We start from the raw sequence: 15,918 nt of genomic DNA on the forward strand, positions 1-15,918 counted from the left end.
AAATAAACTGTATTCCACACTAAGGTGTGAGAGAGGTAACAGGTACGGAAATTTCTATTGTAAACTCTAGCATTTTGTTTAGGGATCTTGCAATTGACACTACAAACAAAATTTCACCATGAGACCTGCACAGGCGTATCTCTACAGGGAAAGGAGTGACAAAATGTGGTTCTACTCTGAAAAATGACCATAAACACATCATCATGGGGTTTCATGTTTATTTTCTCCTGGCGATTCTGTGTCATCTACTTCTCTCTTAACTGTGTTGGCTCTGCTGTACCAACAGGAGTGAAAAACAGTAAAAATTAATTTTAGTGAACAACTGTGACTGGTACACACAGGGAGCAGATTTGCTTGATAGGTAGGTGCTATTTATACATAGCCACCCAATGATTTTGGATGCCTCAATTTTTGGGTGCCCAACTTGAAACACCTTGCAGGGGCCTTGTTTTCAGAAACTTCTGAGTACCCATCCTCTGAAAATCAGGCTACTTCAAGGTTTCTCAGGTTGGGCACCCAAAATCCCCAGTCACTTTTTAAAATCTGTGTCTGTCACTATAGAACCATTCTTTAAGTTGTGGAGTTGGCTCACAGGTTTAACTGATGACTTCTGGGATTCTTCTGTATTCATAACTCAGCTTAACTTTAGATCAGCATGTCTACCATATTTGATATGCTGAAGCACCAAAAAGGGGGGAGTAGTTTGGATAGAAAGGGGTGTTCTTAGATCAACTCGGGACTTTAATTTCTGCCGTCTAACATCATTTAAGACCATTTCAAGTGGGAGTTTTGCAGCTCTGTAAATGTTGGAGGGGTTAGAGCTTTGTGTTTATGTAGGTCAATGAAATGAGACTTGTAAACACCTGCTTTACTGCTGTGGCATGCACATTAGGCTTTACCTTGCTACTGATGTACTACGAAATGCTGTAGCCTCTACTACTTGCATTTGTTACCTAACTTCTTGGTTACAGCAGCCATGATTTATTTTAAAGTTATAACATTTTTGTAAATATTTTTAGGATAATCTCTTGCAGAATAGTCTATTGTTATCTGTTAAGACACTAATGTCTCAGCAGAAACATAATTCTATTTGTCTGCTATTAATCTATCTGACCATTCACGTACATTCAGATAATACAAAGAGTCCATTCTGTGTTTGGAGGTCAGAACAAGGCACTTTGAAAGAATATAACCACCCTGTAACTCCAGCTATGTGGTTGTGCATGACCATCTGTTTAGTAAAACGAAAAGGAGTACCGATGAAGTGAGCTGTAGCTCACGAAAGCTTATGCTCAGATAAATTTGTTAGTCTCTAAGGTGCCACAAGTACTCCTTTTCTTTTTGCGAATACAGACTAACACGGCTGCTACTCTGAAACCCATCTGTTTAGTGTAGATCAGCTAAGTTTGTACTTCGGGAATATACCTTTGTGCTGGTAAAGACATTGGCAAAAGTAGGGCTGCTCTTTTTGCTCAAAGAGATCCACAAACATTTGGAAGCTATGCCGAATGGTTTCTCAGATGGAAGAATTTTGGCCTCCTGTTTTTCCCCAAAGCAAAACTTGTTGGCAGTGAGAAGTCTGCAAGACTGTTTTCCAGCTTCCATTGAATAATGTATCTATGCTAAACACTCTAATTCTGAGATGTATATGCCAGTCTGCTAGCACAATTGTTGTTTATTTTCCTTGCCCTCCAACATTTCTCTCTCTCTCCCCACAATACGATTGTTCCCAAGAGAGACTCTAGTTTTTGTACTTCTCATGCTTAAACCTAGAAACTAGCTATGCATAAAAAGTAAAATTCTCTTAGGATTAATGATGCACCAGCTGTGTGTTCTGAACCCTAGTGAGGAAAATAAAATGTGGAGTACTTTATGAGGAGAGAAAACAGTGCTGTGTGAAGCAAATGAATGTGAAAAAAAAAAGATTTTAGTATATTATTTTCAGGGCTTGAATATTTTACCTGATTCCTGCTACCCAAGGTAAAATACCTGCATGAAATACCTATGTGGCCACGGCTCCCCGTGGCCACGACTCCCCAAGGCCACACCTCCTGCATCTTAAAGGAATAAAACAGCTGTGTACTGTTTGTTGGACTCTTTACTTAACTGTAACATTGTCAATCAAGTTTCTATTTTATACTGTTTTTAAATGTAACATAGTGCAAATGGCTGGTTAAACACTCATTTATACATTCATTCCATATAAAGAAGCTCTTTGCTCTACGTGGCCTTTGATGTATTTAAAAAAACAGAGTACCTCAGTAGTTCTGTCCCCTGCCTCCCAATAACTAATATATACCATACCCAGCAGCTAAAAAGTATTACAAATCTTTGCAGTTTCCTGCCAGAGCCTTCCCAAATAGAGATAATTATCTTATTCCTTGAATAATATATTAAATGAATAGTATTTAAACTAGCTATAGAACAAGTTTAATGCCACAAAAATTGTTGAATAAATTATTCAACAATCACTAGTAAAATTCATTAAATAACCTATTCACCAAATACTATTCAGTCTTACTTACTATCATTCCCTTTTCCTTTCTAGCTTTAGTCCATTTAGTCCTATTACAGATCAGTGACTTTTCCTTAGTAACCTTCAGTGTCTATTTCATTCTCATTCTCACTCTTTCCCTTTCCATTTATTGTATTCGATACCCTCCTCCGTTATATTTTCTCTCTTTGTTCTCCCCGTCTCCAATATCCGTCTATATGTATTTGCCATGCTTCATTTTTCTTATTTTTCAACCAATCTTTCATTTTCTCCTGCTCACTCACCCACCCCCTCAAACCCACCTACACATAATGCTTGGAAATTTTACCACACGTCTAATTGTCGCAGGAGTAATCCTACTAGCTACAGACCCATAAAGATATGGGGATCCCCTGTTCATGGTCAGTGCTTCTCTCCTCTCCTCCATTGCCTGGGGCCTCAACTCCATGAGTAATTTGACAACATTAAAATCTCAGCTTTTGTTTTTCAAAATTGTGGTTCCAGCCCTCCTGGTTGTGAAGAAACAGTCAGCCACATTTTCAAGGTTATTTTCTTTACTGATGTCTGCCTGAGTCAGCAGGCACCTGAAATAATAGCTCTGAGAGGGATGAACTGCATCATTCATTTAATTGGAGTCTGAATTTTGAAATTCATTCCTCTGGATGTGACTGTGCAGGGAGTTCCTCACTGCTACCACCCCATCATCCTTTGTTCAGTTGGGTGCTGGCTGAGTCTCCCTCCTCCTCTGGGACAGAAGATGACAGTGATCTTGGGAAGGGGAGATCCAGCCTGCCCAAAGAGGAGTGGTGGTGGTCTCCTAGATGACTTCTCTTATGTGGCCTTACCACTGCCATTCCAAGAAGGGACAGGGGTAGGGCCAAGTCGCATGGGGCCATGTGGGGATGTGCCTAGATCCTCGGATGTCCTCAGTCCAGTCCTGGGCACTGGCAATAAATAGAATGGAAGGGAACTATTTTTGGATCCGCCTCCCATTAGTGGGTATCTGAAATATGCATCCCCACCCACCAATCTCCTATGAATCGAGGAAGGAAGAAGCAGCATTCTGTGTGGGTGTGGGCGGGGTGCCTCCAGTACTCTTACCCTTCCCAAAGACTCCACTTTTTTGTTCTCCGACCTGAGCTGAATAGCTCCAGTACCTGCCTTTGCTGCAGCTCAATGGGGTTTTTATCCGTTTTATTCCTAACCAAAGAGTTCTGAAGCACAGCAGTGATACTGAAAAGACTATTGTTTGTTTTCATGCTGTTGTATTCAGGGAAAGCTCTGAACATCAACAGAGGCACTGGAGCGGTCTGTCTGCAGACACAGGAAGATAGCATGGTATTAGTTCACACTCTGCTCATATATGTAAACTTATTGTCAAAATCATAAGAGCTAGATAGTTCATTTTTAAAAAAGAAACTTAGATTTTTGCATACATTGATGGCATTCACCTACGAAAGCTCCCTACTTGCCCTGGGTGAGTGAAGGAGTAGATTTTTCAATCCCTGATAATGTTTAATCAAAGTTTGACAGTTAAAAGACAGAAGTGTAGCAGGTACTGTATAAGAAAAGTACAGTATTACAAACTCTCATAACTGGAGATAGCCGAGACATAGCGATACTCAATATTGCACAATAATTTTGCTATGCAAGAACTATTGGATCTGTAACTGGTAGCCTGCCATAATCATCACTGTTTTCATCTCCTTTCTTTTCTCCTCTTCTCCCTCTGAAGCTGCCCTATGTATAACTCATTGTTGAGTAGTGAGATAGTAACATCAAAGTAAATCAACCCTTCCCCCTTTTCCTCCTCTTTCCTGTTCCCCTGTAAGGAGACCAATCATCGGATGATAAATGAAATGAGCCAGCAAACTGTAGCACGTTAACTTAAATATTGAAATGACATCTCATCATGGGTAAACAAAACCATTATACAGTTAGAGATTAACACTTTCCCCTTATCTCCCCAGAATCCTACTCAAGTGGGAACAGCACTTCAGGTTTTCCACAACCTTGGGACTTTGAAGGATACCATTTCTAATGTAGTGGATGGATACTGTGCATCTCTAGACGAGAATATCAACAGTGCTTTGGATATCAAAGTTTTGACACAGCCGTCCCAGACAATTACAAGAGGTACAGTATGGGCATGTTGTTTAATTTACAGCGTAACCGTCTCTGGTCATTTGGCAGAATTGCATTGTGCTCAGTCATGTGGGAGAAAATTGCTAAGCGTTCGTAGGAATTCATCACGAAAACCGTTAAGGTTTTTTGGGAATCTGATTCTGCCTTACGAGCGTTTGTGAGAGGACCGCAGAGAGACTGGTATATTACCTGTAAGCAGTGGAAGAAATCTGACCAATGTATTCGAACACTTTTGTCAAATGGGAATATCTCAAAGTAGTGTTTCCAACTTGGGGGATCACTGCATCATTAAACTTAGTTCCCCTTATTTTTAAGCTGTGGTACCATGGAGAATTGAAGAACACAAATGCAAAACTGATGTAGATATCAGATTTTAATTTGAAGCCTCTACAACACAGTTTGGGATTAGACATGTGCGTTGGAACCATAATAATGGCATATGGCTTCTCAAGGAAGATGAAGGCTGCTTAAGGGTATTTCCTTCAGTTAAAAAGAGTGTTTTATTTTTGTAATTCTAATACACTTAGGCCAAAGTGTTCAGGTGAGTGCCTATATCCTTGACAGCAGCCAGTTGTCCCTCGTCACCCTGCCAGCACATCTTACAACAGTGGAGAAGTACATTGGCTTTGTGTTTCTGCTGAGATGAGAAGCAGTGAAGTAGTTAATAATGCTGACATTTAAAGTATCCTCACTAGACTTCAGAGTTAATACTTGATTGAGATGATTGGGGCTGTTCACACCTCTCACAGCTGGTGTTTCAAGCTGTCTGTGGCTCAACACTTCTGAAAATCAGGCCACTTCTTTAAGTACCTGTTGATGGATTTTTGTGTTTTAACCTCATTTACACACTCACACCTGACAATGTTGGTCTTGATTTTTAAATCCTGAAATGGGTTGATATGTTGCCTTCAAAATATGTTTAGGCGGCCCTGGCCGAGCTGTTATGCCAACACCAGGAAACACTGCAGCCTTCCGAGCAGCCCTCTGGACAAACATGGAGAAACTCATGGATCAGATCTGTGCAGCCTGTGCACAGGTATTCAGTCCCTATATTTCCTCTTCTACATTAGTGCAATTTTTGCATATACCACATTAGAAAGCCTAAATTATCCTTGAAACAAATTCTCTTACAGGTGCAGCACTTGCAAAAAGTACTGACAAAGAAGAGAGACCCTGTTTCACATGTCTGTTTCATTGAGGAAATAGTTAAGGTAAAGTTTTATTTAGCTGAATAAGCTCTTACAAAGATAGCGAGTGGTTCTGTTAAGGAAAATGTGATGAGAGGAGCCTTTCAGTTACAGTTTTAGAGTTCTGTAATAATTTCGTAATTTCAGTAATGAGACAGTGCTGAAAGTCAGAGTAGCATAGCAAAGTGTATTTGTGGACTGTTTATGATCTGTGGGGTATATTTGTAGGGCATACACATCTTCTTGTAATAATTGCGTTTGTTTTCTTTAAAAGAACCAATAAGACACCATTGTCAGTTTTTATTAGTAATCGTTATTGTCATCCCATAATATACGGTGTCGTTTGGGTAATTAATGTTGTGCATTAGTTTTTGTAGGAAAATATGTCTTCATGTGGTATCTAGTGTTCTCAGCCATCTGTTTCTCTACTTTTTGGCAATTTCTTCTCCGAAAAAATAATCATGGCTGTTTTTTTTTCCCTTCGAAGGCCCAGATATGAATACCTATTCTTGTCCATTCATTTGTATTGTTTTCTATTCTTATTTGGAATAATTTGATTAATGGTCTCCTTCAGGGCTAGGAACAGCAATATTGAAGCCATTTGTCTGACTTAGTAAATGGGAAACAACGAAAACAAAAGAAGTTTTACGGTCTGTTTTTATGCAGACATCTCCTTTTCTATGCATATGGTTGGATTATTAATTCACACAGATTTAATTTTTGAAATGGTCTTGGAAACTGTTCATATGTAAATTTTTCCCAACAGTAAAATCAAATACTAAAGATTGAACACAGTGAACTTACTTGTCTATTACTTAAGCCCACGCTGAAATACATGGAGTATAGCATTGCCCCATGGCCAGACACTTTGAAATCTCTCCTTGAGAGGAAATGACTAGAGTTCTCTCTTTTTCTTTTTTTTTTTAAATCCTAAGAAGTGGATAAGCTTTAGGTAAATGTCTCTGCATACCAAAAGCTTGCTCTTGCAAAAATTATCCAAAGCCCCTTGGGCTTCACAAACTGTCTCAGCAATAGGCCAACCTCTTAAAAGAGGAAAATGACCCTTCAAACAACGGGAGCAATCCTGCACACTGGGAAGTCGTGGAGCAGTTTGAGTGTGAGGAGAACTCATGTAAATGAGCTTTCCATCTTCCATACGCAGCAGCTCCCTCTCCTGGATCCATCCCTCTCCCCAGTATCCCTCATTACTTTTGAGGAGTGGCTGTTGGATAGGGAGGGGGCTTTCCCAATTGTCTCAGGAGGTTTAGGGAAGGGGGCAGGGCAGGGAGAGAGAGAGAGAGGCTGGGAAGTCTTTATCACAGTGTTTAACTAAAGAATACCCAAGTGAATGGAAGGAATTTTGTAGGGTTAAATTAGGGAAAGACTGAATGAAATACTGTGTTCTAATCCATAAAGTGCTGAGCCTCTGTTCTGAGGTACTGAACACCCTCCCTTCCCATTAATTTCATAATGTGGGACTGAGCCCGTGGTGCCAGAATGAATTTTATAAATAATATATATTTGTTTCTCCATGATTATCTCCTTCTCAATTAGTGACCTCTTCTGTAAATTATGAGATCAGTATAGAGGAGTATAAAACAAAGCTGGACAGTTCTTTTTCTGGGAATGAGCTAGCTAATGCATCTGATGAAGTGAGCTGTAGCTCACGAAAGCTTATGCTCAAATAAATGACCTAGCTAATGCATCTGATGAAGTGAGCTGTAGCTCACGAAAGCTTATGCTCAAATAAATTTGTTAGTCTCTAAGGTGCCACAAGTCCTCCTTGTCTTGTAGCTAATACAGTATCAGGTCGTCTTACAACTCTTCATCTTGCAAGAATTCTCCCTGCATAGTATAGTGCTGCTTTACTTCTTCCTTTCTCAGGTTGATACTGTACAGTACAGTGCTTTTCTTGGCCATTATCTTGGTAACACCCAGTGTGAGGTCTACGGGAAGAAGTACTGTGCAGCATCATGTGGTGAGTGTAGGTAACAAAGCCACACAAATCAGTGTTGATGGTGTTTAGCTAAAAGCAGTCAAGTACTAGTCACAGCTAAAATTTGGGAAGCCATGTAAATCCACTCAGTTTGAGCTGTACAGACAGCTGTCTGGGGGAGCAAGAACTATGATGTGTGTTGCTAGTAAGAAATAATCGCAGCACTGAGTCATGAAAACTGTATATCTCATACTAATCCACGCCACCACAAATTCACAGCTGGCATTACCATCTTCAAGTCCTCAGAAAAAGGTTGTAGAGGGGGGAGAGAAGGTTGAATGTTCTTTGTGTTCAGTTTCATTAGTAAACAGAGCTAAACAATTAAACAAGCTAAATGTAATAGCATTATGCCCATTTTCTAAGGCAGCATGCCCACTCCAGATGATATGAGGATGACCCTCCACTCTGCATTCTGTGTACTAATTAGAATTAGTGATGCCAACATCATTATTGCAGTCATCTTCTGCGGCAGCTGCACTACCACTTTGCCTGTCCACCTGTTTTCTTGTTCTAACCATGGCAGTATAGGCGCCAGCCGAAGAAACATGAGAGAAGTGACCCCGGCCTTGATAATAAGGAAACTGGTTGCTTTTTGGTTCATTACCCTCCTCCATCTACATGTGTAGACTTAAAAATGACAAATAATAATATTGAAACTAAAGGTGAACTGAGTTTGTTTACCTGCCAGGATATTCTTTCAGTGATTTAGATGTGAGTTGATGAACTGTATCAAGAGAAATTCAGAATCTTGATGGGTTAATCTCAGGCTTTTCAGGTAAACAGATGTTGTTGTTTTGAAATGTATTTGTAATTTTTATTTTAAAACTGATGAGTTGAAACATTAAAATTACAAATACATTTTGAAATAATTTAATTTGTTGTTCTTGTTCTCTTAATGATTCTGGTTCTTTACAGTGATTTTGTATTTATTTAAAAATAGATTTGATTCACCTTTAAAGAACTGGTAGGTGCCTTCAACTGTTCTACCCTATTTCTTTTCCCTTTCAATAGTTAGTGACTAATCCTGCTGCAATGAAGGCCAATAGCTAAGCTAGCATTAATTTCAGTATCTAGCCTATCTTTTTATGAGAGCCCATTACCTAATCATATAGGTAAGATTCTGGTTGAGCCCCTTGTGATACAGAGTTGAAACTGAACTCTGATCTTCACATACGGTAGATCCTCCACTCCTACACACATTTTAGTTAGTGGCATTACAAAGTGAAAAGCAGTTTTAACAGCATGACAAAACGATTTTGTGTTTTTGGCAATTGTGATCGGTGGAGACACGTGAGATGGGGCTCCCTCCATTCAGACAGGAGGGAGCCAATGACAGGACACTCCATGAGCAGCTCTTCTTTCCTCCCTTTGGTCTGCTAGTGCCCAGATTTGTTAACAATCCAATTAGACTGCAAAGGCCATCATTCCCCCAGACTTTTCGGGAAGAGGGTGGGCTGAGGGCTGAAGGGTTTTTTTATTATTATTATTATTTATTATTTATTATTATTACTATTACTATTATTATTTCATTTTTATTTTAATTTAATTTATTGGAGCACTGGACTGGGATTCAGGATTCTATTGGGTTCTGTTCCCAGCTCTCACTGGCATGCTGAGTGACCTCTGGCAGATCACTTCCCCTCTTTGTGATGTTGTTTCCCCATCTGTAAAGTGGGGATAATGATACTGATCACCTTCATTAACCACTTCAAGATAAACTGATTAAAAGTGCCACATGTTCTTTGGCATGTTATGGAGGGCTTTTTTTCTCATACCTCCTGGTGGGTATTTTTGGAGTGGTATAAGTAGTATATTTTATTAAATTGTCAATTTTGGAATTGTGAAATTTCAATTACACAAAAGTGCCTAGGACTGTGTGTGTGTGCATGTGGTGTGTGTGTGTGTGTGTGTGTGTGTGTGTGTGTGTTAAAAATGCATTTTAAAAAACCAACAATAAATCTGCATTTCACAAAAATACTGCTGAAAAACATTTTTTTTCCAAAACTGTCAAAAAAACGTAGCTTGTTTCATTTCAGATATGAATGTTTTCACATTCATTTATTGACAGAATTGCAAATGGTCCCACGTGGAAAAACTGAAAAGCCAGTAGAATTACTGCCTTCTATGAATTTGGAGAAAATATAATTTTATTTAGTTTTTCCTTAATTACTATAGGTATGATTTTTTTTTCCAAAAATTTTATAAAAGCACAAGTGGGCACAGAAACTACTTAAATATTATTATTATTTATTACTAATTGGTTAAATACAGATATGGTGTCTGGCCCAGTACAAGACAAGAGTAAAGACACCAGTCCTGATCTTACAAACACTTAATACTCACTCAATTTTAAACACAGGAACTCCCATTGACTTAATTGAGGATACTCATGTGCTCAAATGTAAGCATGTACATAAATGTTTGCAGGATTGGACCTACAGTCCCTGCCTTAAGGTACAATGTGTTTGCATTCTAAGCCCTAATCCTGGAATTGAGTAAACTCTTGTATCTGCATGAAGACGCACTGAAGGTAAATTTAATACAAATTTATATTGCAGATTCAGGGGCTTATATGAAATAAATTCTAACTACATTGTGTTGAATGTAATTTTTTCCTTCTTTTCCCTTAAATTTAATTTTTATTTTTACTTGGGACAATGTCTAAAAATGCATCATTAAGAATAGATGGGTTTTTTGTTTGTTTTTTCTTGGGGGATGGAGTGAGGAGGTGAGTTAGGCTTGGCTGACTCGGGAGACTGATAGTGGCACGTGGTACTCTTCACCTGTGGCTTGCTAGGTTTGATGATGAGTGGAAGCTAACGTGAAATGAGTTGGTAGTTTCAGTCTGGTTCCTAATGAAGAAGAATACACTTAATAAAACCGCCATCATTGTTTGCATTAATTATTGTTATTGCCAGTCTCACTAGAGAAGCTAAGGACTGGGTATACTTGCAGATAGAACTACCCCTCACCCTGAGATGTGGTTCTTCTTTGAGTGCTTGCTCAGGTCGATTCCTTTCTAGGTGTGTGCATGCCCAGGTGAACAGTTGTTGGAGATTTTTGCCTTAGCAGTATCCGTAGGGTCAACAGTGGCGCCCTCTGGAGTGCCACTCTCATGCATTGGTATATTAGGTGTCCCTGGCCCTATGCCCTCTCAGTTCCTTCTTACCGCCTGTGATGCTTGGGTCCCCACTTCCCCTTGCTTTGCAAGTGGATAGCATTTTTTCTCTCAACTCTTCACTATTGTTCTTTGTATATACTTGTTTACAGTAGTTAGTGAGTAAGTAGGTGTTAAGTGTTAGTAGTTACTAAGGTTAGAGTCCTAGCAGGAGATTTACCCCGGAACGGGACATGCCCCAGTCCCCAGGTTTTAAGCCCTCATCTGCCTGTAACAGGCCTACGCATTATCAGCATTATCTCTGGGCTACACTCTGCAATTCTCGGTCGTTCCTCCCTTCCGCCCCCCTTCCCCGTCCCTCTTCAGAGACGCTTCTCACAAGCAACTTCTCGTTCAGGAGGTTGACAGCCTTCTGAAGCCAGGGGCAGTGGAGGAGGTCCCTTGGGAAATGAAGGGGAAAGGATTCTACTCCCTTTATTTCCTAATCCCAAAAGCAAAAGGGAGCCTAAGACCCATTCTGCAACTGTGGCGCCTCAACAAATATCTCAAGAAGTTGACGTTCCGCATGGTCTCCCTGGCTTCCTTCATTCCCGCCCTGGATCTGGTAGACTGGTACGCTGCTCTTGACTTGAAAGACGCTTATTTTCATATTTCCATCTTCCAAGGACACAGAGGGTTCCTCAGTTTTTTGGTGGGCCAGTGTCATTTCCAATTCTCACTGGCCCCGTGGATGTTCACAAAGCGCCAGTAGCCACTTATGTGAGTCTCCAAGTCTATCCGTATCTCGACAACTGGCTCATTAAGGGCAGAGGAGTCTCAATCTGGTGTGTTCTGTCACGACCTGGGCCTGTTAATAAACGAAAAGAAATTGACCCTCATACCATGCAACAGATAGAGTTCATAGGGGCGGTCTTCGACTCCACGTGGGCCAGAACCTTCCTTCCAGAGGCCCGTTTCCAAGCCATGTTGGGCTTGATCTCGCATATAAGGGACCACCCACTCACCACTGCCTGCACCTGCCTGAGGTTGTTAGGTCACATGGCAGCATGTATTTACGTGATCTGTCATCCCTGGCTCCATCTCTGGCCGCTGCAAGTGTGGCTGGCATCAGCCCACACCCCCAACAGGCACAATCTAGACCTGGTAGTCAGGGTGCCAGACCACATCCGGTCGTCCCTGGAATGGTGGGTGGCCCCAGATCGGTGCTGGAGGGAGTTCCCTTCGCAGCCCCAGCCCATCACTGACCCTGGTTTCCGATGCCTTGGACCTGGGCTGGGGATCCCACCTGGGCAGGCTCAGCACGCAAGGCTGCTGGTTGTAGAATGATAGCTCCCTCTACATAAATGTCAGGGAGCTCAGAGCGGTTCGCTTGGCCTGCCAGGCTTTCCGGTCCCTCCTGGAAGGCAAGGCGGTACACCATCGCAATGTTTTACAGCAACAGGCAAGGTGGAGCCAGATCGTCAGCCCTTTGCAAAGAAGCTCTCTGGCTCTGGGACTTGTGTGCGGCATGCCATTTATCTGATGGTTGCATACCTCCCCAGACCAGGAATATGTTAGCAAATCGTCTCAGCAGGTCCTTCTCATCTCACCACGAATGGTCACATCTGGATGTGGTTAGTGTGATCTTCCAAAAGTGGGGAACTCCCTGAGTGGACTTGTTCACGTCTTGTCAGGCCAGGAAATGCCACGTGTTCTGCTTGATTTGGGGGATCAACAGAGGCTCCCTGTCAGATGCCTTTTTACTCCTATGGTCAGGGGCTCTTATGTACCCCTTCCCGCTGGTGCCATTAATCCACAGGGTCCTAATGAAGATCAAACAAGACAAGGCAAAGGTAATCCTGATAGCCCTGGCTTGGCCTTGCCAACACTAGTTCGGCACACTTTTGGACCTCTCGATGGTGACCTTGCTGCAGCTGACACTCTGGCCAGATCTGCTGTCTCAGACCACGGCGGTCTTCTGCACCCAAACTTGGCAGTGAGCGCTGCACCTGACGGCTTGGCTGCTGTGTGGTTGAATGCGCAAGAGCAGGAGTGCCCAGCCCGTGTCCAGCAGGTCCTGTTGGGCAGCAGGAAGCCCTCCACCAGGGTGACCTACCTGGCCAAGTGGAAACAATTCATGTGCTGGGCCTTGGACCAGGGTATTCGGCCTGAGCAGGCCTCGCTGCAGTTGATCCTGGACTATCTTCTGCATCGCAAGCTCCGGGGCTTTTCTTTTTCATCAGTTAAGGTCTGCTTGGCTGCTGTTTCAGCCTTTCACCCTCCATTCCAGGGCAGGTTGGTGTTTGCTCATGACGTGACAGTCTGGTTTTTGAAAGGTCTGGAATGACTCTATCCCCATAACTAGGATCCAGTTCCTCCTGGAGACCTGAATCTCAGGCTGGCACAGCTCATGGGTCCCCCCTTCAAGCCCTTCGCTTCCCGTTCCCTTCTTCTACTCTCCTGGAAGGTCTCATTCTTTGTGGTGATAACGTCTGCCCACACGGTCTCTGAGATTAGGGCACTAACCTAGGATCCGCCATATACAGCGTTTTTCAAAGACAAGGTCCAGCTGAGGCCGCACCCAGCTTTCCTGCCCAAAGTTGTTTCACAGTTTCATACGAGCCAGGACATATTCTTGCCCATCTTCTTCCCGAAGCCTTATGAGTCAGAGGAGTAGCGTAGATTACACTCTCTGAACATCAGGAGAGCACTGGCCTTTTACACTGAAAGGACTAAGCCATTCCAGAAATTGACACAGTTATTTGTTGTGGTGGCAGACAGGGTGAAAGATCTTTTGGTGTCCGCCCGGAGAATTTCATCATGGATTACCGCCTGCATCCGGTTTTGTTATGAGCACGCAAAAGTACCTCCATTGGCGATTGGAACCGCCCACTCGATTAAGGCGCAAGCCATGGCGGCGGCCTTCCTAGTCCAACTGCCAGTTCAGGATATATGCAGAACCATTACCTGGTCATCCATTCACATCTCATTATGCCCTTACCCAGTAAATTCGAGACAATGCTGGCTTCAGTAGAGTAGAGTTGCAGGCTGCACGGCTGTGAACTCTGAGCCTGCCTCCATGGATACTGCTTGTGAGTGACCTAGAATGGAATCAATATGAGCACGCACTCAAAAAAAAATAAAAATGGTTACCTACCTTTTGTAACTGTTGTTCTTCAAGATATGTTGCTCACGTCCATTCCATTACCTGCCCTCCTACCCCTCTGTCAGAGTTGCTGGCAAGAAGGAACTGAGCGGGTGTAGGGCTGGCGGCACCTAATATACTGACGCATGAGTGCAGCAATCCAAAGGGCGCCACTGCCAACTCTACAAATACCGCTAAAGTAAAAATCTCTGACAGCTGGGCACACGGGCATGCACACACCTAGAATGGAATGGACATGAGCAACACATCTCGAGGAACAACAGTTATGAAAGGTAAGTAACTATTGTTTTCTCAAGGTCAAGGTGAAAAGCATATTAGAAGCGTGTAGGAAACCTTACACTGCTGCCAATGCTGGACTTGTTTTCTGGGTACAAGAAAATGTTAGTCTCTTGGGTGGCCACTGACTTTCTGAAGCACTAGATTTACTTTGTTACAGTTTATACTTATCTTTCATGGGTATGAGAGGATTGATGTTTTTGAAGCACATAAAAGACACAGGACATTATATAAGAACTTAATATTTTTACTACTTGGAAACAGATTTTCTTAGGAATCACCAAAGTGTTCTAATGGTGAGTTTCAAAACTATATGCTCTTAACCTTTATTTTCTAGTTCAGGAAGTTATATTTTAAAAACAGTTTTAATTAATTTCTCAGTTGCATAAAAACACCCTTTTTTAAATTTTGCACTGCTGCTGGAAATCTAGAAACCATAATACCTTCAGCTTAAAGTGATCAAACTCAGTGTAATGAAATTCCATGCCCTGCAGTAAAAGAAAGATTTTTTTTTTTAAATCATGGCTGTGTTTATTGAATATATTTACCTGCAATATATAATCAGAAATTTAAATGCACTAATCTTTTTTTTTAGTTTAATCCTGACTACCTTTAGAAGATATCAAGGGTTGATTCAGAACTCATTTTGCAGTACTCTGTTTCTGTACTGATGAATTGTACTACTGAAAACGATCGCTTTTGTTCATAGTCTAACATTTGGCAATTATGTTGCTATAGAAATAGTGCAAATGGATTTTCCTTAGTTCAGTCCCATGAGGTCTTGCTGTACAGAATTATTAAATCACCTGCACTCTTGCTTTATTGGTGGAAAAAATATTTAGGTTGTCCTTTTAAATATCTTCAGTTTTCCGAGTGATGTTCTCAAATCTGTCTTTCTATATGGCAGGCTTTTGACTACAGATGGAGAACGTCGTGTGCATTAGTATGCAAAGCCTTATTCCACAAGCCTGCAGAAAATAGCATATATTCTCTGTATTGTTTATATTTCAAAGAGACTTGACAATAAAGATGTTTTTCATATCCTAGTCAAAATATCAAAGTTTTCACAGGAAAAATAAGTTGTGGGGGGATGGTTGTGAAGTGAGAATTTGCTTGGAAGTAGCATATCAGAGTAGGTATGGTATTTTAATGTTAGAATAGCAATGTTAAACACACACAAATCTGATAATTCACAGATGGGAGGTTATTGTACTCATTAAGTTCTGAACTTGCGTCATGAGTGGCTCTGCTATTCAGGATATAATGAAGACAAACTCGTAAAAAATAAATCTTATGTTTTCGGTACGCTCTTGCATTTTTATCTAATACTGAATATAGTGTGTACTCTCATTCTCATTTCTTTAATCTGGATTTGATATAAAATACTAACTTGATATATTAAGAACAGAGGTCTAGAGATTGCATTTCAGTAATTATCAAAGTTAATTAGTAGTTTATGTATGGGTTGTTGTTTTTTTTTAATTAGGTAAGCTGTCCTGATTTTGTGTTCAAAGCTAACTTTAAACCAGTTTGTCATACTGCAACCTTAATATTATT

At 41.2% G+C, this 15,918-nt stretch overlaps 1 protein-coding gene across 1 annotated transcript in view; it reads left to right on the plus strand.

Annotated features, from left to right (window-relative positions):
- The window catches only part of COG5 (component of oligomeric golgi complex 5), a 304,028-nt gene that overhangs the window by 206,292 nt on the left and 81,818 nt on the right, over positions 1-15,918 (plus strand). The window contains exons 8-10 of the mRNA XM_074942459.1: positions 4,465-4,630; positions 5,563-5,675; positions 5,773-5,850. Of these exons, the coding sequence (XP_074798560.1) occupies positions 4,465-4,630; positions 5,563-5,675; positions 5,773-5,850 (357 nt within the window). The remainder of the gene's footprint in view (positions 1-4,464; positions 4,631-5,562; positions 5,676-5,772; positions 5,851-15,918) is intronic.

This window comes from Natator depressus, chromosome 1, assembly GCF_965152275.1.
Source record: "Natator depressus isolate rNatDep1 chromosome 1, rNatDep2.hap1, whole genome shotgun sequence".
Classification (NCBI taxonomy): Eukaryota; Metazoa; Chordata; order Testudines; family Cheloniidae; genus Natator; species Natator depressus.